Raw genomic sequence first — 25,606 nt, forward strand, 5'->3', positions numbered from 1 at the left:
GATGTGTTATAACTGCGACCCAAGATAATCAATATAACTTTGCATCAATTAGAAAGTTCATTGAGAAAAAAGTCGAGAGATGATCTGACAAGTTGTCAATACTAGAGTCGAGACATTTTTTGTTTGCTTTTTCCACTTTTCTCTTTTCTTTCAATGGATCTTTGAAAGTGTAATTTATGACTATTTTACTTGAGAATGCGTTTTTAAAGGTCAAATTTTGGTTACCCAAGTTGACCCGAGGTCATTCAAACTTTGTAAATTACCGTTAAATAAGGTTAAGATAACTCTGAGAAGTAAATTTACAATAAACCGTCAAGTATACTCTTGTTCTGGGTGGATAAAAAGCAATGGGAAACAAGTGATACTCAAAATTTGTGCGCGGAATCAACTCAAACCAGAGTCAAATGTTACACTTCCACACTTAAAATGGTAAAAGTTAGGAAGGTAAATCCAAATTGTTTTGATTTAATCAATTTAGTAATTTAGTAGTTTTGGATGTCAATTAGTGTTGTATTGTTCTTGTTCTCCAGCGCCAGGAACAATTGTTCTTTGTTCTGTTCCGTTGTTTTGTTCCGAAAAATCGGAACTAGGAACAACCTAGGAACAGAACAACCCAAAATCTAGAACAGAACAAAGAACAATTGTTCCTGGCAAAGAACAAAGGTGACGCAATAAAATGCTAAATGAGTGCCTAAAGTAACCCTTTAACACCAGAGATATTCAAGTCAAACCCTATTTTGCCCAAAATCTGTTGATAAATTAAAATTTTCACCAAAATTGTTCTCAGTTTTAGTGTTTTGTTCCGCTAGGTTTTTTTTGTTCCGATTTGTACTGTTCTTGTTCTTGTTCTTGTTCTCGATTTTAAGAACTAGGAACAACATTTTTTGTTCTTGTTCCGAAGAAATTGTTCTTCTCGTTGTTCTTGTTCCTTGAAAATATTGGAACAATACAACACTAATGTCAATAATATATTCAAATTGACTTTATTTACACAGAGAAAGATAAAATATCAACAAAATTAGCTCTCTTGAAGTCTTTCTGACCTGAGATATTTCAAATCAATGCTTACCTGAACATCTGTAGAATCATAATTGATCTTTGAATCATTTATAATCAATAGTTCATCAGTTAAAAATCAACCAACAATAAGATCATTATTAGTAGAAAGTCTATGAAATGATAATGAAAGCAAAATCTAAACACAGGCAACATTAGGAAAAGAGGTTGTGTTAAAATGCAATAAGGAAATGGTAAGAATCTTTTAAAAAGGTTTAAATTGTGTAGTGTTAATGATTTGATTCTAAAAAATTACTATGTTGTTAATTGTATTTTAATTGAAATCATGTTCAGTTGAAAGTTGGATAAACGGAAACTGGAATGAAGCACCTTTACACTTTTGTTTGGTGTTACAAAAACTTGAGAAGACATCAATCGTGAATCGATTCTAGGAAATAATCATTGATCTGGTTAATAGTAAAGATAGACAGTTGCGAAGAAATCAGTGTTGGCCAATTTAAATTGCTAAATTTGTCAAAATCAGTCAACACAATTTACTTGCAATCTAAAGGTTCGCATCCTGTCCCAATTGCTCATCCAATCAACATTGCTAATCTATGTCTACAAGTCTAATGTCCATCTTGGTCAATACATCTCATCGTCATTCAGAGTGGTTCATTACAATCATTTCATTATTCATAACATCAATAGATTGGTTAATTAGAACAAATATAATCAAAATATAATCAAAAAATTAAAGTCAAACTCTAATGAGTTTCACACGAAATATTAAATTTACTTTTGTTACCATAAACAAGCCATTTGATAAACCAGCTGATCAGTGTGTGAGCTTGATATGAATATAATAAAATAAGTTAAATTGATGGGAGTAACAAGTGTTTAGGTCCTACTTCACTCATACATATCAAGTTACAATCCAATTTATCACAATTAAAATATTTTTTACCCTAAACTATAATAAGATTGAGTGGTAAAGCAGTGTTTACCTAAAAGACTCTCGATACATTAGCTAATTCAATAAAATTTAAATTTAGCTTCTATTGTAACTGAAAATTGATAATTTCCAGACTATTGAATTACCTTATTGATGTAATTCCTTCTCATCCAAATCATCTTAATCATCATTAATATCACTCACAGTTACCAATGGTTAGCAATCTCGTGGTAAGTTAATTATGGCTAGAAAACGTTTAAATCAAAGATAAAATTATTACATTGAGTAAAAAGCTTGAGCACAATAATCATTATTCAATGTTATTATAATGTAATTATTGTTTAATTTAACCATTTAAATATACTTTATACTTTGAAACTAATTGGCAAGCAATCAGCTTGATTGTAATTAAAATAGATTGAAAGATAATCAATAAAATGTTTGAATTTTAAAGCAAAAAAAACAGTTTCGTTTATTGATCATTTTCTGGTTCAACAATTTTTCCTCTCCCATACAGTAATGTATCCATAGATAAATCATTATCATTTCATTTCAAATTGCAATGGCAATCATCAGCCAATGACCATAATAATAATAATAATAATTAACATCAATGAACATCATCAGTTAAACTGAGAAAGTATTTACAGTATGAAGTGCAAAAAATGAGCAATAATTTTCAAGAAAATTGAAGGGGAAAAGGCTTCAAAGGTCATTGCAAGAGATGATTTAAAGAAATGATTAAGATTGAAATTATCCATTGGTTACTTTATCTTGATTTAATGTTTCTTGAGAAACTGAATTACAGTTTGTTTGAAATGAAGATACATGAAGATGCATTTATCCTTTTTTTTGCATTACATCTTGTTCAACTCTGGGGCCAAATAGTTTTTGAGTAAAGCCAAAAAAATGCCAAAATAGATACAAAGTTTCTAGTTAAAGATCATTTTTTGTCTTCACTACAACGCTTTCCTTTTTTCATCCCAAAAACAGAATCAAAGGATTGCAAAGCAGTTAATTATATACAGTCAAATCAATTTTCATTTATTGAATCTGAGCAATCACAGAGTTTGGTTTCCAGTTAATCACGCGCAATGAAATGAAGCTTTTTGTTGCCTTTTCCTGCATCATTAGACGAGATTGTTGATGGATTCATGTTGAGATAAATACATAAATTGTCCCAAGTTTTGTGTAAATCTGGCTGAGTGATCAAATTGGCAAAAAAGGTAGAAAAGCGTTGTCCGACAATGTGTTAATACAGGAGAGTCAACAAAATCATGGTCAACGTTGGAATGCAAAAAACTGCTCATCATTGATTGACATGATACAATTATATCAGCACATGGTATCGTGTATGTTTGGTTTTGGGCACTCGCCCTAGTCTGATAATAATCATTTATCACCGCAATTTATTTTGTTGAGCTTTAAAATGAGGAGACAAAAAATTGCATCAAAACAAGTTATGAAGTGATGAGCAGGATAAAAAATACTGTAAACAGCGAGATAACAAAAACGATCAACATTGTGAAGACTTCATTGATTCACCAATATATATATTATTTGCTCCAATATAAATACACTTTTTTAGAGGCAGTTTACTCCAATCAACCTGAAATTAACCTGTAATCAAAAACATGATGAACAAAAAAAAGAGAAAGAAAAAAAGAAGATATTAATAAAAAGAATCAAAGATGCCTTGGAAATAAGAGGATGAAGAGCAAAGTTAAAAAAACTTGAAAGGTTATTAGAAGTCGATTTTTGATTTCATCATAATCATACGAGATAAAGACCTTCACTTGAAGAGGAGGTGGAGGAGGAGGAGGAGGTGATGATGATGATATAAAAATCCATGATGAAACCAATTTGATACTAATAAATGTATCAAGCTAATGAAAATAAAAAAAAGGTTAACAACTAACCGTAAATGATATCAACAGCAACAATAACAATTCTTGCTTCTGAAAATACATTCAAAGTAAACCAGGTAGGAGGAGTTGTTGATAGATTTGATGATGATAATGATTATGATGATGATGGTGATGATGATAATGATCAAGATGATGATAGTTTCCCATTTTTATAGCAAGATGGGCCATAAGAAATTCAAGCATCTTGTGGTTTGTGACCGGTTAAGTTGGACTTCACTTTTCACTTCATTGGCTTGTAATCATTTGTTGCCTGAAAAATAAGGTGAAAGAGGGTTTTTAGTTAAATGAATGTTTAAGAATCAAGGGATCAAATAATGAATCAAAATCTATTTTATTCTTATAAAATATATATCTATAAGAATAGGATAATTACAGGTTACAATAAAGTAGTCTTGAAGCTTGAATTGAGACTTAAATTGAGAGGTAAATTGCTTGTCTACGCTTCTTTTTTGTCCACACATTTACTTACTTTACGTGATTTTTTTCAATTAAATTGGTTTATCTTTCAATTTCAATATTTGTGATCAATGATTGTAATTATCTTAATGGTTCGACACTTGAGATCAAGCAAAGTGTCAAAAATGTTAATCAACATAATCCAGCCAATTTAAGTGGTTTAGTGTTGATTTTTCCAAGGCTTTAAGATAAAGATTCACTGTTGAAATCTAACCTGTCCATGTCTCTAGGGCTGTTAACCAGTAGCTGCAATTCAATCTTTGAGGTGTTTACCTGAGCTTTAACTTTCGTTAATTAGATGATTGTCTAATTAATAAGTAAAATATTTTTGAGATTGTTGATACATTTTGATTGGAAGCAAAACCTTAATAGTTACAGCTTTTTTTCACAAGACAAACAAAATTGTATTCAACATCAACATCATCTTAGAGTAACAACATTTGTTTATTTATTTTTTTGTTTCTAGAAACACAAGATGATAATGATGATTATACTGATGATGGTGATGATGTAGATGATGATGAAGGATGTAAATGAATAGGAAGATGCATCCGGTTAAGATGGTGTTGTCAATGTAGAGACTTGACTATAGACACAAATGTATTGGTGAAACAAAGTACTGGATATAAAACGATGAGAAGCAAAAGGAAACGAGGCAAACAAATAATAAAATGAAGCAAATTAGTTAATAACTAAACTAGGATGGACTAAAAAATTTTAAACTAATCAATTGAACTAATTATTAGTTGTATAAACATCACAAAACAATTAACAAATTGATCAACAAAAAAACATTGGCTATGTAACTGCAGACGATGTAACCAAAGCGATATAAAAATGGGAAAAAGGATAGCGAAATAAATTGCGCGAAAAACAAAAACCTTTTTTATCCATTGAAAAATGAAAGAAATCTTTTGATAAAAATGGTTAATCAATGGTTTTACTTCAATTATTTACAATTAAATAAAAAATCTCTTACAAGTTTATACAATAATTTGGATTGATATTAAATTGCAAATTTGTTTCTCATGAAAATGATATCAAGTCAATTTCACCAGGGACTTGGATTGTATTCATTGTAACAACAACATGTTTAGTAAAAGGTGATTGATTGTTGTATTTTTAATGGTTTAAGGTTAAATTCACATTGAAATTTGATATTTGATAAACCTTTGCATTCCAATTCAATTTTAATAATCAAAAGGCAACCTTTCAAGCAATCAATTTTTAGCTTCTCTCCTTTTGATTCAATTAACTCTACATTTTTAATTTACTCTACTCATTTTACCATGATTATATGAAAACCAAGGGTTTTCAAATGATTATTAAGATGTAATCATGAAAATTGAAATCAAATTGAGTTTAGTTGACGGAAGATAACATGATTTATGATCCTCTAAATGTATACTTATACTTGTATACAAGTCATTTTATACACAATCATCATCATTATCATCATGATTGAAGATGAAGTAAACCAATGAAATGTAGAGTTAACATGATGATGATGATATTGAAACGCTGAGAAGCTGAATGATTGGCCAAATGTTAAAGGCAAGGAGGAGTTGAAAGATACCTTTCCAACCAATAGGAGCAATGAAAAAGGATCCCTATTTTTCATCCTCATCATTTTATCTTCATCAGTTCAAGTCGCCTTCCATAGCTCATGAGCAGCTGTACAGCTTAAACGGGATCACAAAAAGCTTTGAGTTTAACGCAAGCAGCTAAACTCACACGAGCTCTCTCTGTTTTGAGCTATTAAAATAGCCATTGCTTTACATCTTGCACTTTAACCATTATTTTGTTAATTGTTAATCACAATTTACCCTTTTATTTAAATATTTTCATTAATTTCAACAAAATAACAGCCAACGGTTGAAGATTGTAAAACCAAGGTAAGTAAAATTTTATCATCTAACAGCAAATAGTCAATAACCTTTCCTTTTTTACACATTATAGTTTCAAATGGATTTAAGGTTAATCTCATCTGGACCTGTTACTTCGTTTCATCCTTCACCTCACCAACACCACCACCACCACCATCATCATCACCTTAATCATAATCAACATCTTGACTATCACCATCAACAAATTCATGGCCACCATTCAACCTCATTTCACGAACCTCACAACCATCACGTTCACTATCAACCATCTGATTCTTATAACACCAATCTGATCCGGACAAACCCTTCCTATGATCATCTTGCAGTTTACACGGGATGTAATGACAACCATTGGTCTTCACCATCGCCATCAACAGCATCACCAGCCAATTGTGATAACAATTTACCGTTGACATCTTCACCCTCTTCATCGTCACCTTCATCAACATCATCAACATCTTCTTCTTCTTCCTCTTCGTCCTCGTCATCTTCATCTCTCTACAACTCTTCATCTACTCCACCATCAGCATACTGTTTACCCTTTTCCCCACGAAGCTCAAATTCAAACCCATCCTCGTCCCATTCACCTGGACTATATTCCTCATCATCTTCATCGCCCTCTTCAGCCGATCTTCATCTTCACCCCAATCAGCCAACAGTAAAATCAAAAGTAACACTAACAACACTCACACCAACCACTAAAGAGACTATAACAGCATCAACAATAGACTACTATGAGCCCCTACCACCACCACCACCTCAACTACCCACCTCATCATCTCCACACTTTCTCAGTCCAGGTTCACTCTCAATTAGGCCAATTTCACTGCATCATCATGCCACTTCGGCTGAACCTTCAACCATTGACTTTAACCATGGTCAAAACTCATGTGTACCTGAAGCTGCTTCAAATGTTGTTCAACCTCACACATTGATTGAAACTCCATCCATTGATATGGCTGATCAATGTATAATGAATGAAGACCATGAACAAGGAACTATTAGAATGCCGAAAAAGCGCAACACGGCAAACAAAAAGGAGCGTAAAAGGACTGTATCGATAAACTCTGCATTTAGCCTTCTTCGTGATCGTATACCAAATGTACCACCAGACACTAAATTGTCCAAAATTAAAACCCTTCGATTAGCAACCAAATACATTTCTTGGTTAATGACTGCACTGGAAGCTGACAATTCAGTTGATGAACATGGTAACCAACGATTACCTGTTGTTTGTGAAGATTTCAAAGTTGATTTACGCTGCAAAGAGGTTAAAAGAGATTCTAATCATTTGGTAAGTTTTTTTCCCCATTTTCTAGTCTCAGTTTACAACAGTTATGCAAATTATTTTGTCACTTCTCGCGGCAGACCATTTGTCTCTGGCCACTTTTTGTTTTAAAATGGTTTAACCGATGAAAGCTTGTTATTTCATTCGTCAACTCTTATCCCTTTGATTCTTGACAGAACCGGATTTAACGGATTAACAGTGTTAAAACGATGATGATTTGTTAGACTCTCGGCTCTTCCTTTGAAATATGAGCATTAATCAGTTGTAAGGTTAAAATGAGAAGCTCAAGAGTGACAAACATCCCGTTTTTTTGATGTACAAATTTGTACTTGCATTGGATTAACATGTAAATCATACTTGTTAATTCATCATTAGAGTACAAAGCCATCAACAAAAGAAAGCCTCAACAATTAGTGATTCAATGGTTAAATCCTAATTGTTACCCAGCTGCTAAGCAGTAGCAATTAAACACTTTTAGAAGAGGAAAAAAGTCATTATCAAGAAATTTACCTTAGAAACATTAATTTAAACTCAATAATAATCTTACGTTGAAACAGTAATTACATGGAAATGTTGATGAGTTCATCAGAAAATTGATAATTTGCTTGATTGTATCAAAATTTGTTGCTCGAGGAAAACAATTTCTCGCTAACAAATGTATCAAAAATACATTACAAGCTTCACTCAGCATAAACAGAGTTTACTTCACAGAACTGTCAATCCAATAACCATCAATGATAACTGTTCAATCAAAACTCAAGCTTTTCATCAGTTTAAACTTGATCATTTCCGGGAAAAAAAGATGATAATGATGATAATGAAGAAAAGATGAGTTTCGATGTTTACTTGAAAAGATATTTTAAGCTTAACCTTTAACAGAAACGAAGCTTTCTCGTTGTTTCCTATTTCAAATATTACTTGATTGTAGTATCAAAAATTATCACTTACAACAGTTAAATAAATCAATAAATTACCGAACCTTTAAACAGCAATTGGCTTTACCATTGTCAGCCATTGTTACAATTACAGACAAGAAACGGTAATAAATAACAAGCAAAAATGAATCAAAATTTCTGTAAACAAAATTTCCTTCTCAATGATTGAAATATTGAAATTGTAAAAACTGTAACAATACTAATCATTTACAATTAATCACCAAAACAGTTGATTGACGAAGGAAAAAATGAGCAAAAAATCAAGAAACAGCCAAAATCCCAAGAAAACCTTTGAACAAATGCATTGCATTTGATCTTTGCTGCACAATCAACTTCAGTTATTAACTTACAATCATTGACTACAATCAGTTGATTATTTCAATTTCAGTTTAATTGCTATAAGCCAAAAGTGGACCCAGAAAGAGCATAAAAAATGTAACTTGCTAAATTTACATCAAGTTTATGTTAACAGTTTTTTGTTTATTTTTTTTAAAGTCAATTGAATATTTTTCTTTCAATTAACTATCCGACGTTATGTTAATTCATCATCATCATCATCATTATCCTCATCGTAATTTTGCTCATCTTTAACATCATCTTTATGTGTTCACTGCCAAATTGTTGTATTTAGATCAACTTTGCTAATCGACTCAAATCACTTGTCTAATTATAAAATGTGTTTGCCTTTTCAGAAAATCAATTCACCAAAGGAACTATCAATGGACAATTACGATGTATCCATGAAGAAGAGCAAAGGTCGAACTGGATGGCCTCAACATGTTTGGGCATTAAACTTGAAACATGAACACTCTGAATCCTAATGAAATCCTCAATCTAAATGAAAATCAATGAAACAAGTCAAAAGTAACATTTTGATCAAATACAATTTACCATTTAAACTAATTATTCAAAAATATTCAATTGTACTGTTTAACTTGAAATTTAAATGAAACCCAGAAAATTGTAAAATACAATATTGAATGGCAAAACTGTAACAATGTAAATCCATTGAAAAGATGATTAAACTCGGAAAAATAATAAAGTAATTATTCACTAGAAAATTCATGATTTGATGTAAAATAACGATAAAAATAAATGTTAATCAAGAGCTTCTTTTATAGACAATTTGTTACAAAACAATAATTCAAATGTACATTGACATTGAACAGTTGACGATAAAAGGCACTTTAATTAAGGTTAAATGAATCTTGATTGTATCAATTGTATCATCTTCATCAAAATTTATGCTCAAAAGATGATTATCATTGTCATAATAGACGTGAATCGGTGAAGGTTTCATTGAAGGGTTGAACTTTTGTCTATAAAAATATTTTTATATAGATTCAGATTCAACTCTGAATTCACATGAAAGGCTGAAGGAGGGAAGATGAAGATACAGATGATAATAATGTAGTTGATTTGAGATAAGAAAGGTTGAAATTAATGGGAAAATTGTCCTTTTTCAAGATGAAAACAGATTTTCAAATGAAAGCTCTATTAATCATTTCTCAATGTTTTTCATCCTTTTGTATTGTTTGATTTGTTATTCAAATTACGAGTCAATTTAACGTTAATCGATTGCTTATCATTTATATATTTAGTTAAATAGTAGGTGGGAGTGATAATCATAAAAATACTAATAAAGTTAAAAGGTTACAATTTGTGGATCTGTGTGTTCAGTTTACACACAAATGGCTGACAATGATAACCATAATGTAGCATCAAGTTGATGATGAAAATGAATGATAACAGGATGATGAACATGATTATACTTTCCGTGTTCAGTGAGTCTGTCTTGTTGGTTAAAGTGTATTTTGATAATAATCAGTAATTCAATTTACAAGCTGAACATAATCAAATTATGATGTTTCCCATTTTACCTCAAGTCAATCATTTGGCCTTTTCTTGCTTCAAAACCAAATTATTTGAAGGCAAAGATGATCATTTTTATTTGAAAATTGTTGCGATTTATGAAATTTTTTGCTCATTTACATTGCAATTTAGCTAAACAATTAATGTTATTGATAATCTTGCTGTCAAGTGTTGGTCCAATGTTGCTTGTTTGACTCTCATTTTTACTGGTCTTTTCCTCCATCTTCATAAATTGTCACAATTGTGGACATAATTTTCATCATAATTAGAGCATAAATTATCAACATTTTTCAATCATCGTTTGATTGTCCATTAATTAAAATCTTGAGACACTTTTTTTTTGTACCAATATTTTAGGTTTTTTGTTGTTGTTGCCCAAATTTTGCCTTTCACTCATGATTTAGTAAGTTGTCAAACATTAAGTTGTCATCAAATATATTCAATTAATTGACAGTTTAATTGATTCAGGGAATGTTAGGAATGAAGGTTGATGATGTGGATGATGGTGATGAAAAATGATTATCATGATGATAAAGTAAATAAACAAGAAGGAATAACAAGGAAAACAAAATTTGACTGTTTATGCAACCTGCTAATGATGTTTTAAGTTGACTTGTTGCCTTAATGGTGACTGTTAAATGGACTGGGATCAACAATTTAACGAATCACTTCAATTTTTAAAATGAAGGTAAAAAAATTCAACAATTGAAATGGTCAACAATTCAAACCATCATTCAGTATCATTATCAACAAAAGGTATAAAGTAATGGTTAAAGCTTCTGTGTTGATTGAAATGGCTGGTAAAATAATATTGTAAACTTAATCAAAAGAAATGAACATTTCTCTTTTCTTAACCATCCAGACAAATTGGACAGTTGGACAATTAACTAGTCTAGTTGAGTTAATAGTGGTTGAATGTCCAGTGTTAGGGTTTTGCAAAAATAAACAACAATAAAAAGGCTGGTTAAAGGCTTTCATTGAAGAGCCACCCAGAGAGAAAGGGAAATAGAGATGAAGATGAAGATGATAAAAATGGTGATGGAGATGATAATGATGATGATGTTGAAGATTATTATCTATTCAATTATCTTTGTCTGTTCATTTTGGCTCATTTTAAAGTGAAAAAATGGTCAATAAAAGTCTTTTAGTAACAATTTCGCCAGCTTTAAGCTATTCATTTCAGGCCTAAGTTAAAATGTAAACCATGAAACAATCAACTGACATAATTAACTCGCTTTATTGTGATTGATAATACATTATATTTGCACTTTTTTTTGCTACTCTCAACTGTTTAAAATATTGTGATCGCTGTGATAAAAAGTGAGTCCATTAGAGCGTATTTAGGTGTTGATTGTCCATAAAACGCACATTTAACGCTTTCAATTTACACTTAGGATTTGGGTTGAAAATTAATGGCAAATGTCTTTTATCACAGGCGTTAGGCAACAAGTTTAATTTTAAATTTAGTATAATACAAAAACTGAAATATTGTGTGTCATTGCTTTGCTTTTGGCTGAACCCAAATGGATTACAAATGGTTGGTCATGGTGTGTATAGAAATGGTGTATCAAGAAATATATATTTTCAGCAAATTATTCATGTTTTTTCGTCGTGGAATCGGGTTGGTTGATTCGTTGGGAATTGATTGATAAGTATTTATAATTGGTGATTGCAACAAAAATTAATACCAGTAAAATTGGAATCACAATAGATGTATATGTATAGTTATGTACAATTTTTATAGTAAAATCAATCTCGTCTTAAAAACTGGTTAACCGAGTAAATATTGAAATCTCTTTTGATTGTGGTAGTTAACAGGTTCCTTGGTAAAGGATTGCATGTTACCATAGGTTTTGATGTAGATTATGCTTTAATTGAAAAATGGGTTCATCTGGTTAAACCATGTCATCAGCGTTTATATCGACTTTGACGACATTCAATGGTTTCAGTTCACTTGATCTGGTTCCATTTGAGTTTTTATCCTCTTTTACAAAATCGTCTTCTTCATCTTCTTCGTCTTCATCTTCATCATTAGGAACATTAGTTGATTTGTCATCGGATGCATTTGGGGATTGTAGCTTCACTTTTGTTTCATCTTCATTTTGTTGAACCTCAATTTCATGCCCAAAATCAATGGATGATGCTCGGTACCAGACAAAAATATCGACAAGACAGGCAATAAACATAATAAAGGCCGTTAAACCATGAAAAGTAGTTCGGAATTTAAACGAATCGTAAATTCGACAAGCACCAAGTTTACCACAGTTTTCTTCCCAAAAAAGACAAGCGGAATCGACAACAGTACCATAAAGGATCGGACAAGGCACATTTCCTGTGGGTTATAGAAAAATGAAATTAAAAATCAGTTTGTATTGATGTTAGATATAACTGTTATTGGTCTATGAGAATAGCTTCTCGTTTATATGCACCACTTTTCGTGAGGTAATAAATGAAAAATGGGACAAAATGCAAACTCTTATATGTAAGTAATTAATAGGTTTAATTGATCAAATTTAGTTTTAATTTGATCATTGAGAATTATCAATTATTATTATTCCAAACTAGTCCATAAATTTGACTTGAATCCTATTTATTAACCGCTTGAAGTGAACGGTTATTTATGTGATTTATGAATGGCAATTTATCAGAGTCCATAGAGAACTTTTACTCACCGAAAAGTCCAATTGAAAAAGAAACAAGACCTAAGGCCATGGCTTTATCATGTGGTTCGACGCACCTGTAAAAAGATAGCGATTGATAATGATTAAAATGTAATATTAAATGCTCAATACTAAACCTGAGAGTCAACAGCATCGATCCAACTTCACAAGTAGAGTGTACCAATACTATTGTAGCAAATATCACGATATACCAAATCAGATTAGAGCATTCCAGCGGGCAATAACCACTTGTTGCTGTAACATTGAGATCCAGACAGCCACAATTCGAGTATGTATACTATAAAATAACATGAGGAAAATTCATTAAATGATTTAGATAAGAAGGCTCAATGTAACCTAGATCGATAGAATTTCGATGGTCTAAGCCAATCAAGGGAAATTTAGAATGGATATTCCACTTATCCCCCTGATTTTCGAACTCATGGAAACACTATTCATTTAAAGGTTATATGCAGTAGATTTAACCTTTTAGCGTTAAATTTATGCTGAAGCAAATGAGAATTCAAAACTTACCGATGAAGAATTGCGAGTAACTTTGGTGCAGCCAGCAATACACGGGGAAAGGTAAGTAGTTTTCTGACTTGTGCAAATAGGAGCAAAATGACCAGAACAGGAACAGTCTTTCCAGCAAGCTTTATCTGGGCCATTACTGTAAATTATGAAAATGTTTCATATTAAAAAATGATTTAATATTAAAAACAGGAGATAAACCGATAATTCTAGTAACTTATTATTTTGGGAGCTATTGCAGTACTTAATTTGTTCACACATAACTTTTTAAATACTTGTTTTGTAAGTTGGACTTGACAATGGTTATGCAACGATGACAAACTTATGATTGAATAATACATGAAAAGGCCGATTTCTTCCATTTTCATTTTCAATCATGCTTTTCTTGCATGTCAAAGTTAGTTTATATTTCAAATGTGTTAATCCAGCTAATTTTGCAATTTTTAATAAATTAACCGTCGATCGGGAAATTATTTATATAGAGTGCATTGCTAAAAGCGTAGTTATTGAATACCTAAGAATTTTTCACCAATCGATTAATATTGTTCATTTCCGTCTTTTTCTACTATTAACATATAGTTTTCGGATTATTTACTATTTTAAGCTATCTTTCTTGTTTTAAATTAATGAACTATGGAAATCTATAATTATTTGTATGAGTATATGACGCAAATACAAAATACATGTACTTGATGGAATGAAAACCTTTCAATATCAAGTTGACTTTATCAAGAAAAACGGAAGTTTTTTAATAACTAAAATAATAAAGCTGTAATGATAAACGATAATAACTATGATCATTCGATCTGAAGACTAAGTGTTAGAAGATTACAGATTAATCACTGCATTTGAATAATTTTTTAAACTACAAAATCTATTTTTTAGGCTTTAATTTACAACTCAAGGTTACACTAAATTGGTTGCTTTATTAAATCTGGTACTCTCATGACTTAAAGAGAGCTAGAGTATTTCGCTAATCAGTATATTATTGCTGCATCATTAATCAATAGATTTACTTCAACTTAGTGTTTGTTTGATCTAATTCTAACAGCAAACTTGGAAAAATTAAGCATAATTTGATAATTTTGAGTAACAAAAATGTACATGAATTCCATTAAAGATTCACATTGAATTTAAGGACCGTTTCGAGAGAAGTTCTACTTTATTGATTCTTTTCATTCAGTCAGTACAACTAGTTTGGATAGTTACTTTCTAATACTTGTTTTGAAATTCAATCGTCGATTTATGGATAGTCAATATGGCTCGGTCAACTATACAAAATAATAGTTTCGATTGTTTTATGCTATGCTACCCTATGTTGATCATTAATTTAAAATAATACAGCCGCGGACATTAAGTTTCGTACACTTTCAAAGAAAGATACGCATATAGTTGATTATCTAATCAATTTAGACTTAATTTTAAAGCATCTCTGATTAGATAATCAGTTATATGCGTATCTTTCTTTGAAAGTGCACGAAACTTAATGTTCGTGGCTGTATATGAACTTATTAGGTTAGATCCGATTTGGAAAATTCATGAAAATTTCTTTCATTCTAGTTGTACTTCGAGTGCTGGCATCTATTGAGTTGAAAGCTTACTATTCTAAGCACCGTATTTTCTTACTTATTTCGAACTTAAATCTTCATATATGTTAAATCCTTATCGTTGTATTGGTAATTGTGCAATTATTGAATCATTCTGTCTGGATTGCAACTCAATAAACTTTTTGGTAGATAAACATGTGCCTGGAAATGATGATCTTATTACAACCTAATATGTTTTAGTCTGAATCCAAGCTAAAAATTGTAATTGTTACGCGCAATAAGCTAAAATATAATTACCTGTTGTATCCAATAAATTCATTCATTGGACAACCAAGACCCATGAGTATCACCATTCCTATTGAGTAAATAAGTGCAGCAGCTGCAATCCAGAGAGCAACGAACTTCGGCGATGGTTTATATCTGCCAATGAAAAAGGAGCTTGCAAATATACCAAAACCCATGACCAAAATGCCTGCAATACCCGTAACAGCGCTAGCCTGTGAGGCAGTCAATTGAAATTGTGACTCCAAATATTTGGGTAAAAAGGTATAAATACCCGCTATGGGCAATAAATGGAGTACCGACGAAGCTATCCTCAAGAGTAAAACATCATTCTTGAGTAAACGCCGAAGAGTTGATGGGAAATCTTTCAAATTTGCCCGATGTGATTCTGCATCAGTCGTCGATGTAGCGACCATTTGCTGATCTTCATCCGATGTATCCTTTCTTTTATCATTGTAGTCATTCACTTTGGAAAGTTTTTTTGGAAATGCCATCATGAAAATGGAGGCAAATGATAACGTGAGAAAGACAAAGATCATTCCAAGCCACCAAGCACCAATCCATTGTGGATCAGAAGGATTCTCAATCGATGATTCACCTGAAGCGAAACAAAAAAATTTTCATTAGTTTAAAAAGTTAGTCTTGAAAGTGAAATGAAATCTTATAATTTATCCAACTAGCTATCAACACATAAATTAACGAGTTTAACTTCTAATTTATAATAATAGAAGATAATCAAGATGCTCGGCTCTGTTAATTGAATCAAGGTTAACTTTGAAACTCCTTAGCAATTGAATCAGAAATTCAAGGATAAAAATTGGCACTTCATCTCAATTTTGTGTAAACAAGATGAGCTTTGATTACATGTGATAGCAACAAAAATAGATTGTTACTCTGTCAACTTTCAACCGATTTCAGACCCAAATTGTACTGAAAGTAAGATCAATTTACAACATAGATACAATTTAAATGATGATTAATTCAAACTTGATGGTCAATCTATATAAGCCCATCGATTGCTTTCACCCTTTGCCAGGCTTTGAATGAAAATATTTGACCAAAGCTAAATTTGTAATTTTGATGAGACTGTTCAACGTAAATATAGCTCTCATTGTGAATGAATAAAAACAAGCAAAACTGAGTCACTAAATTGTCGATACTTTGAGCATAAAATCTGTAAAATCTGACAAGATTAGAATCGGTGAGAGATTGAAACATGATTAGTGTTTAACATTAATTAACATTGCAAAAAAGCCATTTCAGCGATCCATTTAGATCTACTCTCTTTTAGATTCAGGTTCAATTATTTATATAAGGTTAACCAGAAATGTAATGGGCAAAAATGGCTGAAACTAATTAACTCAGGCTCTTTTTTTATTTAAATTGAGGTTATATAAGACCTGTTAAGCTCAATATTTCAAATCATAATCATCGTCATTATCCATGTTCATCATCATCAGCTTCACCATCACTTGCAAGTAAAAAGATGAAAAAGAAGAAGAAAAAATTATACAAAAAGGAAAATAATAAATTAATCTTAATACACCTTCACCTTCAACACAAATTAGCCGCAACATGTTAACCATAATGGCAAGATTGATGCTTTTATTGGTGGCATAAAAAGTAACTAAAAAAAGCTTATTGCGACTTAATTTCAAATCCCTTTCTCTCCTGGATTACTTAACTCAATATCAACTCTTTGATTACATTAAATATATAATCATAAATGGATCATTGAATCTAGCAAACTTGAAAAATTAGCTAAATCTAATTATGAAGAGAGTGAAGAGGAAGAAGGTTTCTTGAAGAAACTTGTATATTTCATTTTGAGCGGGCAAACCCAATCAAGGTTACCTGGTCAACCGGATTTGGTACTGGCTGTGTGAGGTAATATTACTTGTATCTAGTCCATCATAAGTCTTGACAAATCCCTTTTCAATCATCATGATAATGATCATCATCATTACTGGCAATAAAGATAGCCAACCAAGATTATATAAATCATGTTTAACCAGGAATCTTTCCAATTTAAATAACAGTGTCTACAACTGGTCTGCAAGCCAATAATCATCTTAAAGGGAATAATTTCACTCATGGAAAAGGATTGCCCACTCTCTCTCTCTTTATCTTTCTTTTTTTTCTTCCTCATCTTTTTCTTTAGGTCAACCGGACACATTTCTGGTTGGGGAATACCCAGTGTTAATCAAATGTCTGATGAATTACTGTTGTCTTCAAGCACTACATTGTCAGGCAAACATTTGGTTTACTTTAGGTGAAAACCAAGATAAAAGAATCTTTTTGCTCAACATTTCAAAATATTTGCTCTCCTTATGTTTAAAATTCATCTATTACTGAATGCCACGTTGAACTTGATACTGAAAGTCCAATGGTTATTCAAGGTTTGTACATGTGTTTGAATTTAGAGCCCATAATTTGAATCATGAATAATCCAAAGATGGAAAATAGTTAAAGCTGAAATGCTAATATCCAAATTAATTCTGCACAAGTCTCTCCTACTTGAGTCTAAAAAGATTACAAGTTGTAAGTAATATCTGGATAAAGTTCCATATAAGTGTTAGCATTTTATTGTTATTGTTAGTTTTCATGGGCAACCTTCACAGCGACCTTGCAATCAGGGAACAAATTTAACCAAGTGAAACAAGAAATAGCGATGAAGATGATGCAGATGAGGAGGCAACTAAAAAACAGTAAAACAAGAAAAAAGGTGAGAAAAGAGAAAAATTCAAGTGTATAAATCATGCAAAATTAACATTACACAATTAAATTTCAAGGTTATCTTGAGCATTCAAGTAGTCACTATGTTCACCCAATTTCTGAAACCAGATTACTTTTACACTGATCATGTTGGCTAAATGTAACAAAAACAGAATCATTAACAGTAATCAACAGCAAAGTCTAATAGCCTCTGATAGATTGGTTAACAGTGTAAAGGGTGGTGGTTGTACGAAATTTGTTTCAAGGGTAAAAATAAATTGAAGACAATTTTCAACAAGCAAATGTGAAAAGATTGATACTTAAGATGATGATTAAAGTTACTGAACTTGGAAAAGTGATCTTGCAACATGAAGCAAATTCAATCAAATTTACACTCATCTGCAATCTTAAAATTGTAACACTAATTGTTCAATACTGGGCGATTTATCCGTCAATTTGTCTAGCTCTAAACAAGCCAAGAAAAAGTGAAACTGAACTCATTCAACATTATATCTACCCAATCAAGAGAAATGTGTATATTTTGAGATTCAGGACAATTCCAGTAAGCGTTGAGTGTTGAATTTAGGTATTAAAGCAGTTGAATTGATCCACTGATCCCATTGTTGAACTTATTCAATGTTGGTTAAATGTGAACAATTAGAACAGTGAAAGTGATTATAAGATGATTTATATTGATTGGCAATTGGTCAATTTCAGTTGAGCATAACCAGAATTTGGAGGAATCAATTGGTGAAAATGGTTACATAAAGTTGATCAACTTGGCTTCCAAGATGCAGTATTAGATAAGCTAATATTCATAATTTTACTCAACACTTTGGTAAAGCTCCGGCCTCTTAAAGATAATAATCTTGAATACCTTTGACTGGCAAGATTTGGTTTTACAGTCATAATACAAATGTACATAATTATCTTCGACAAATCTTGCAACCCAGAGCTACAACAGGTAATATTTAAATATGCGATTTTAAAAAGGTACAATCGCCTTGGTAAACTGGAAAATAAACAACTGCTGTTTGTTCCTAATGATAGTTTTCCATGGATATTTACAAAGGGCTGGTTATTATGATTATTTGTCTTGCTTGAACAAACCATTGTGAACCAATCTTTTCATTGTAATCAATGTCCTCAATACATTGTATTTCAGCAGGTTAGGTTACAGGTTGATCAGATCAATGATATTTGTAGAGCATTTCTTTTGTTTATATTTCGTTTCCTTTTTGTTTTGCTTTGTCTTTGTATTCAAATATTTCCACCCTTTTGTTTCCAATAATTTTTTGCATATGGACAACTCCTGTGAAGTAAAAGCGTTGCTTAAGGGTTAAATGTTTTTGCTGCGCCAATTAACTTTGACTTTGATTGATGATGATTAGCCATTTCGATTGTTGTAAAATGTTGAAAAGGGTCCACTTTCAAGTATCCAAATATTGGTTTAAAGTGGTCTTAGACATTTTGGTTAGATAAAGCTCAGTTTCGATGGATTTCATAATGGTTTTTAAGAAGATGTTAAGGTTAAAAGCTGATCCTAATCTGAAGATTGTGGCACAAGAAGACAAAAACCAATAGTGATGATGTATCAGAACGATGTTCAAGATGGTAAGATGGAAAGCAAAGCTAACGTGTTGCAATGAGACTCAATTGTCAACAATCCTAAATTATAATCAAATCAAATAAACCAATGTTGCTTCAATCGTGCCGTTTTATCGTTAATTGTACTTCTAAGTTAGATTAGATTGAGTTGAGGAGGAAAAAAAGGAGAACAGGTAAATAACAGAAAATAAAAGTAACTTGATTTGGTAACAAATAAGATGAACAGTTTTGAAAAGGATTAAGAGCAATTGAGTATTTTGCCAGATCAGTGATTTCATAAGATAAATAGCTGGGTATTAAGAGGATTAAATACATAATTGTATACATAATAACCCGCAAATGAAATTGAAAAAAAGTAACCAACAAATTGCAACTAGAAGCTACTTTCAATGACACACATTATTTTGCCGCAAAAAGCAACCAATGATTCTTCCAGAGCCGCCAGTTTTGAGGTAGTTTTGAAAAAAGTTGAGTGTTGATAATAATTTATACGTTAATATTAGTAAAAATTAGTTTGGTTTCACGCTTAGAATAAGAAAACTCACCAAAAGGAAAGTCAATGTGAATATTGGTGCACACTGAACCTAAAAGGAACCCAATAACTGGACCAAAAATTTTGACTCCAATGGTGATGCCTGGAAAAATTAACAATAACAAAATTAGACTTTAACAATTACGGACACACAAATGAATGACTTGATTGTTATTAGCATGAATACATACCGAAATAAAGAGGTGAATCTTTCGGAGCCACATTGTCGTCAATGTAAGGTATACCTAAAGTATTTGTTGTTGTTGAACCAATTCCGATAAACAACAGACTGATGAAGAAAATTGCTAATACCGAATTGGTCAAACGGTTGGCTTTATTGGTGTTTTCTTCTGAGGCACATTGAGATTCATTAGTACCAGATGAACTATTGAGAAATGCAGATGAATTTTGATTTAAATCATCGTTAAACTTGGACACTGAACATAATTGATTTTTCACAAACAGCAGTCCAATATTTTTCTTATCTAAATGACTAAATTCGGAAGAGAGAGTGGATGGTGGTGATGATGATGAGGATGATACTGAGGAAGATGGCAATGATTGAGAAAAATCAATAACTGGATGAGGTGAAAATTGTTTGCGAGCTAAATCATCAAAAAAATAATGAGGTGAAGCAGCAAGTAGAGCAGCCAAGGCAAAAACAATCATACCACAGGCAATCCATTTAGGTCTATTGCCTTGGCCACCATAATAAGTTAAAAAGAGGACACCACTGATTTGACCCATCTCGGTGGCTGACATGATGAATCCGGTTGCCTTTGATTGTACTTGATACAGTTTTTCGATTGTGGTTAAAACGGAAACAAAGTAGGTATAAAACATTCCTTGAAGAACCGAGGTTAGACAGAAAACAGCAAGAAACGTCTTTTTATTGGCACAAGGTTGAAGATATTTAGGTTTAAAAGAACACAATCCACAAGAATAATCATCGACTGCATTTTTATGATTCCTGGCAGAATCAATCTTACACACAGATGAGGAATGGTTAACACGATTTACTGGTTGTGTATGGTTACCTGTAGATGAATCTCCTTTGGTTGTCAATGATGTAGTCATTATTGGATTTAATGTAGAAGAAGTTGTTTCAGTATTTTCCTCCAAAATGCATTCTTTTGTTGATGCTGGTGTCGTTGTTACTGGTATAGCTTTTGTTAAAGTGGACGTTAAAGGTGATGTCGTCAAATTCAATGTAGATACTTGAGATGGTTTTGAAGATGAACTATGAGAAAAAGTAGATTCACTGTGGTTGACATTTGTTGTACCCGAGTTACTTAGAGATCTATTAACAGTGACAGCAACTGATCCATCATCAGGTTCAAGTAAACCATTCTGCTGAGTGGAAATACTGTTCAATTCATTTTCAGGAGGCACATAAACAGTATTAGAAATCATGTCAAAAAAGTGTCAACACAAGAGTGACTTTATTTGTTACAAAGGCAGACAGAGTAGAGAGGACAAAAAGAAATCAGTAATTGCCAAAATAACAACTCCACAAGACTATTAAGTAGGGTAAAATTGATAAAGATTGAGATAATTTTCAAAATAATCAAACTAATAACATTGAGTTAACAGGTTAAAGAAGGTTTCATGTGATTTAACAACAACAACTGCACATCCAGTATTTCATGTTTACTCCACAAAAAGAAAGCATCAAAAAAGTAAACTAACAAAAGGCTTGAAAAAAACCGGTGAGAGAGAAACAGAAAGAAAGAAAGAAGAGAAAGAGAAGATAATCATCTTTACTTGTTGTCATTTTTTCTTTTATTCATCTGCAAAGACTTGCCTTGACATCTCGTTGATGAAAATTGTACTGAAATCACGTTAATCATGAGCAAAATTGATTTGAAATGAGCTCTGTAGGGTAATAATTTTTTTTGTATACTTTTGACGACCCAATCCTTCTCCTCTTTAATCATGGTAATCTTTTTTATTAAGATTGACTGAATTTTCATTTAACCAAACCATATCAAGTCAGTCAATCACAATCAAAAACAATTTAACAATGACTATGAGTAAAATATCACACCAAAATAGTCGTTAATTCACTCAATCATTTTGAAGATTTTACTAAGGAATTAAACTCTTACTTAAATGAATGGGTCGATAACCAACGATCAACTGTTTAACATAACTAGAAACATGAGTTGATTCATATTTAAAAACCCTCGATTTTCTTTGCGATTTCACTTCTAAATTGTGATTAGTTCATCAAGGACCTACAAATGTTAATCACATGGATGAGTTTAAGGTTAATTTGAATTGTTATATTGTGATTTTATAAAGAGTTTTTGAAAAGTAATCAAAATAGATGTTTCGAAGCATTCGGTTGCATTGTTATTACTGACAATTGTGAGTTTTGTGCTATACATCGGATAAGGTAATCAATTCTCAGACAGGCTCTAACTGTAAGTGTTAGAATCGATGGACAAAATTTGAATAAAATGACTGTTATTTATAATAATATTTTTATATCTGTATATTACAATGTTTTTTAGCCCTCGGAGGTCAATTTTTCATAATGTAATCTTCAATCAATATGAGGTAATTTTGTGTGTGCTCAATGAGAATGAGATGATTTGATTAAAATCGGTGAATCAAAGACATATATGAGAAAAGCCAACATCTCTATAATCAAAGAGTTCAACACACTGGATTTAAGCTGAAATAGGCATGGGATCGAAAAAAAGATAGAAAGTTAATGATAATTTTAGTTTCTTTAACAATATTCCATAGATTTCAAGATTTATCTGAATTTGGATGTGTATATATAATATACAGTAGAGGTTCCAGTTAAGTTGTACCCACTTAGGTTGTATTTTTGTTAGGTTGCCACCTAGCGGGTTAATGTTTTTCACAAATTTATGAGAATCAAAAATTTCGCAATTTTTAATCGAAGTGAATTGAACCTCAAATGTGGAATTATTCAACAAAATACTTCCAAATTTGCATTAAAAAAGATTGTTTTTCATCTTTAATCAATTATAAATGTGTCAAAAAGCATGAAAAAGTCTCAAAATTTAGCCCTTAAATTTATTCCGTTAGATGTCGCCCATCAAAATTTATACAACTTAAGTGGAACCTCTACTGTATGTATAATTTGCTTCTCCATGCCAATGCCCTTTTCTTTGTTATGTCTGATGAGTACAAATAACAACTTGAACAGGAATTGTGGTGGAGTGTTGATAAGTGAAGAAACACAAACAAAAAAACAATTAAAAATCATAATTTCTATTCTTTAACTAGAATTAGATGGGAAGTTCAAATTTAACATCGACTGATGCAGATCGAGCAAGACCGACAATGGCTGAAAGTTTGACTGCAATTTTTGCTGCCTCATCAAGATCATCGCAAGCCAATATTCTTAAAGATGAAGCTGCAATTAGAGCTTTAGCATCGTCAACTCGAGTTCCTTGGAGTCGAACTACAATTGGAATCTTAAGGGCTAAAGTTTTCGCAGCCATGATAATACCCTCAGCAATAATGTCACACCTCATAATACCGCCAAAAATGTTTACAAGAATAGCTTGGACTTTGGAGTCTGATGAAATTAGTCTGAAAGCTTCAGTGACTTGTTCAGCTGTTGCACCACCGCCAACATCAAGGAAATTTGCGGGATTACCTCCGTGAAGTTTAATAATATCCATAGTTGCCATTGCTAGACCAGCTCCATTAACAAGACAGCCAATGTCTCCATCTAAAGCAATGTAATTTAAATTGTAATTGGAGGCAACCTGCTCTTTAGGATCAACTTGAGACCAATCGCGAAGTTCGTGTAGCTCTTTGTGTCGGTAAGATGCATTATCATCGAATCGACATTTAGCATCCAAACAGTAAACATTACCAGACGAGTCTTCAATTAGAGGATTGATCTCGATCATTGAGGCATCATATTTCGTAAAAACATTGTATAACTTTTCCATAATTTCTATAGCCTGTGCTGATGTGTCCGGATGAAATCCCAATTTTGAGGCAACTTTTTCCAATTGTTCTCGTTTTATTCCTTGAACAATATCAATTGGCTCTGTGACAATTGCATCTGGATTATCTCGAGCAACGTCTTCAATGTTCATGCCACCTTGAGAAGAAGCCAAAATAACAGGTCCCTGAAAAGAACAAAAAGTACCAATGGTTAGAAATCAGATAAAAAATCAGACAAAAACATCTAGATTAAGCTTAGAATTTTAAAAAATAAAATAAACAAAGCTCAGGTGAACCGTGCAAGAACCAGATTCAACTTCAAAGAAACTTCAGTCAACCGAATTCAAACTTGACCTGACGTCATCAAGTTTTGTATTATATTTCTTGTATTTCTTTAAAGAACAGAGTTTATCAATAGCAGGATCAATTGTTGATTACTTGAAATTTTCTATTTACTTAGATGAAAAAGCTTAGAGGAGCTGAATATTAACAATTGAGGTTCACTACCAGACAAAATTAGCTAGAGCTAACAAGATTGGAAACAGTGAATGAAGATATTCAAGTTGACGTTGAGCAATTTGACGAGGCAACACGAGAACTTGTCAATATTATCATTGACGTCCTGGTCGGTAAAAAGCATCTTGTCATAATTTTGAGGCTTTCTTATCTAAAGCCACTCAGACACGGTTCACCTTGACAATTGTCATGAGCACAATCTTGGTCAAAAAACCTTTGATTCATACTCCATAAGATCTTTCCAACATGATTGCGAAATAGTATTCTCTTCTAGGGTACAATCTTTCCGAGATCATCACTTTATTACATGGTACTCCTTTTTCACCGGTTTGTTTAGTAATCAAATTGAATCCAATCATCTTTGAGGCAATGTCTTTCACTTCATCAGGAGAGTAGACTATTTTAACACCACCTTTCAGTCCAGTGTCAAAAGATCCTTTCCCTCGACCACCGGCCAAAACTTGAGCTTTCACGACATAATCAGTAATACCTTGTAGCTCAGAGGAAGCTACTCTAGACGCCTCATCAGGGTTGGAGGCGACACCAAAACGAGGAACATTTACTCCATTGTCTCGTAATATGGATAAACCAACATATTCATGGACATTGAGGTTACGTTTGAAAATACAAGAAACCAATTCTCTAGGCCGACCACGGTTGAAAAGTTGATTGGTTAAACAGTTTCTAATTAACGAAGCCATGTTCAGGAGTAAATAAAACTAAAGGAATAACAAGGTTAAATGTAACTGAAATATAAAACAACTGTATACACAACCCACATCAACATCAAGAGCAGCTGATTTCAAGCCGCAAGAAGGCGCCACCAGAGTAGAAAGCAATGAATTGAATTGAATTTCAATATAAATTCATATTGAATTACAATTGAATTTGCCTTGAAAATTGCAAATAAGAATGAATTGGTTTAACCGTTAAATAAATACTGATGGCACTAACACGTCT

The 25,606-nt window shown here is 32.0% G+C and overlaps 3 protein-coding genes and 1 long non-coding RNA gene across 4 annotated transcripts; 1 reads left to right on the plus strand and 3 right to left on the minus strand.

The window, feature by feature from the left end:
• Window positions 1–2,711: 2,711 nt before the first annotated feature.
• On the minus strand, window positions 2,712–5,424 carry LOC107366596 (uncharacterized). Its single transcript, XR_016198551.1, has 3 exons — window positions 4,609–5,424; window positions 3,871–4,129; window positions 2,712–3,571 (listed from the first exon to the last, which is right to left on the minus strand). It is a non-coding gene; the product is annotated as an uncharacterized LOC107366596 (long non-coding RNA).
• A 547-nt stretch (window positions 5,425–5,971) lies between these two features.
• On the plus strand, window positions 5,972–9,505 carry LOC107366584 (uncharacterized). Its single transcript, XM_015934212.3, has 3 exons — window positions 5,972–6,230; window positions 6,295–7,515; window positions 9,137–9,505. Exons 2-3 carry the CDS (start codon window positions 6,301–6,303, stop codon window positions 9,263–9,265), a joined length of 1,344 nt encoding a protein of 447 aa, XP_015789698.1. The 5' UTR covers window positions 5,972–6,230; window positions 6,295–6,300; the 3' UTR covers window positions 9,266–9,505.
• Window positions 9,506–11,740: 2,235 nt separating this feature from the next.
• On the minus strand, window positions 11,741–21,919 carry LOC107366484 (solute carrier organic anion transporter family member 74D). Its single transcript, XM_015934103.3, has 7 exons — window positions 20,383–21,919; window positions 20,205–20,294; window positions 15,352–15,934; window positions 13,511–13,646; window positions 13,114–13,274; window positions 12,989–13,053; window positions 11,741–12,648 (listed from the first exon to the last, which is right to left on the minus strand). Exons 1-7 carry the CDS (start codon window positions 21,602–21,604, stop codon window positions 12,212–12,214), a joined length of 2,694 nt encoding a protein of 897 aa, XP_015789589.2. The 5' UTR covers window positions 21,605–21,919; the 3' UTR covers window positions 11,741–12,211.
• Window positions 21,920–23,419: 1,500 nt separating this feature from the next.
• ScsbetaA (Succinyl-coenzyme A synthetase beta subunit, ADP-forming) lies at window positions 23,420–25,398 on the minus strand. The gene is made up of 2 exons (XM_089267285.1): window positions 24,874–25,398; window positions 23,420–24,315 (listed from the first exon to the last, which is right to left on the minus strand). The coding sequence occupies exons 1-2, from the start codon at window positions 25,345–25,347 to the stop codon at window positions 23,458–23,460; spliced, it is 1,332 nt and encodes a 443-aa protein (XP_089123411.1). The 5' UTR covers window positions 25,348–25,398; the 3' UTR covers window positions 23,420–23,457.
• Between the last annotated feature and the right edge of the window lie 208 nt (window positions 25,399–25,606).

This window comes from Tetranychus urticae, chromosome 2, assembly GCF_039701765.1.
Source record: "Tetranychus urticae isolate SD_2017Ah chromosome 2, NJAU_TeUrti_SD_1.0, whole genome shotgun sequence".
Lineage (NCBI taxonomy): Eukaryota > Metazoa > Arthropoda > Arachnida > Trombidiformes > Tetranychidae > Tetranychus > Tetranychus urticae.

What these genes read in the sequence shown, in the direction of transcription:
- LOC107366584 (XM_015934212.3), top strand. Translation starts at nt 6,301, where the DNA reads ATGGATTTAAGGTTAATCTCATCTGGACCTGTTACTTCGTTTCATCCT. An exon ending in AAAGAGATTCTAATCATTTG is followed by an intron (nt 7,516 to 9,136) that starts GTAAGTTTTTTT and finishes TTGCCTTTTCAG; the next exon opens with AAAATCAATTCACCAAAGGA.
- LOC107366484 (XM_015934103.3), bottom strand. Translation starts at nt 21,604, where the DNA reads ATGATTTCTAATACTGTTTATGTGCCTCCTGAAAATGAATTGAACAGT. An exon ending in GAATTTATTGGATACAACAG is followed by an intron (nt 13,647 to 15,351) that starts GTAATTATATTT and finishes CATAATTTACAG; the next exon opens with TAATGGCCCAGATAAAGCTT. An exon ending in TCGATGCTGTTGACTCTCAG is followed by an intron (nt 13,054 to 13,113) that starts GTTTAGTATTGA and finishes ATCTTTTTACAG; the next exon opens with GTGCGTCGAACCACATGATA.
- ScsbetaA (XM_089267285.1), bottom strand. Translation starts at nt 25,347, where the DNA reads ATGGCTTCGTTAATTAGAAACTGTTTAACCAATCAACTTTTCAACCGT. An exon ending in TGTTGGAAAGATCTTATGGA is followed by an intron (nt 24,316 to 24,873) that starts GTATGAATCAAA and finishes TGTTCTTTTCAG; the next exon opens with GGACCTGTTATTTTGGCTTC.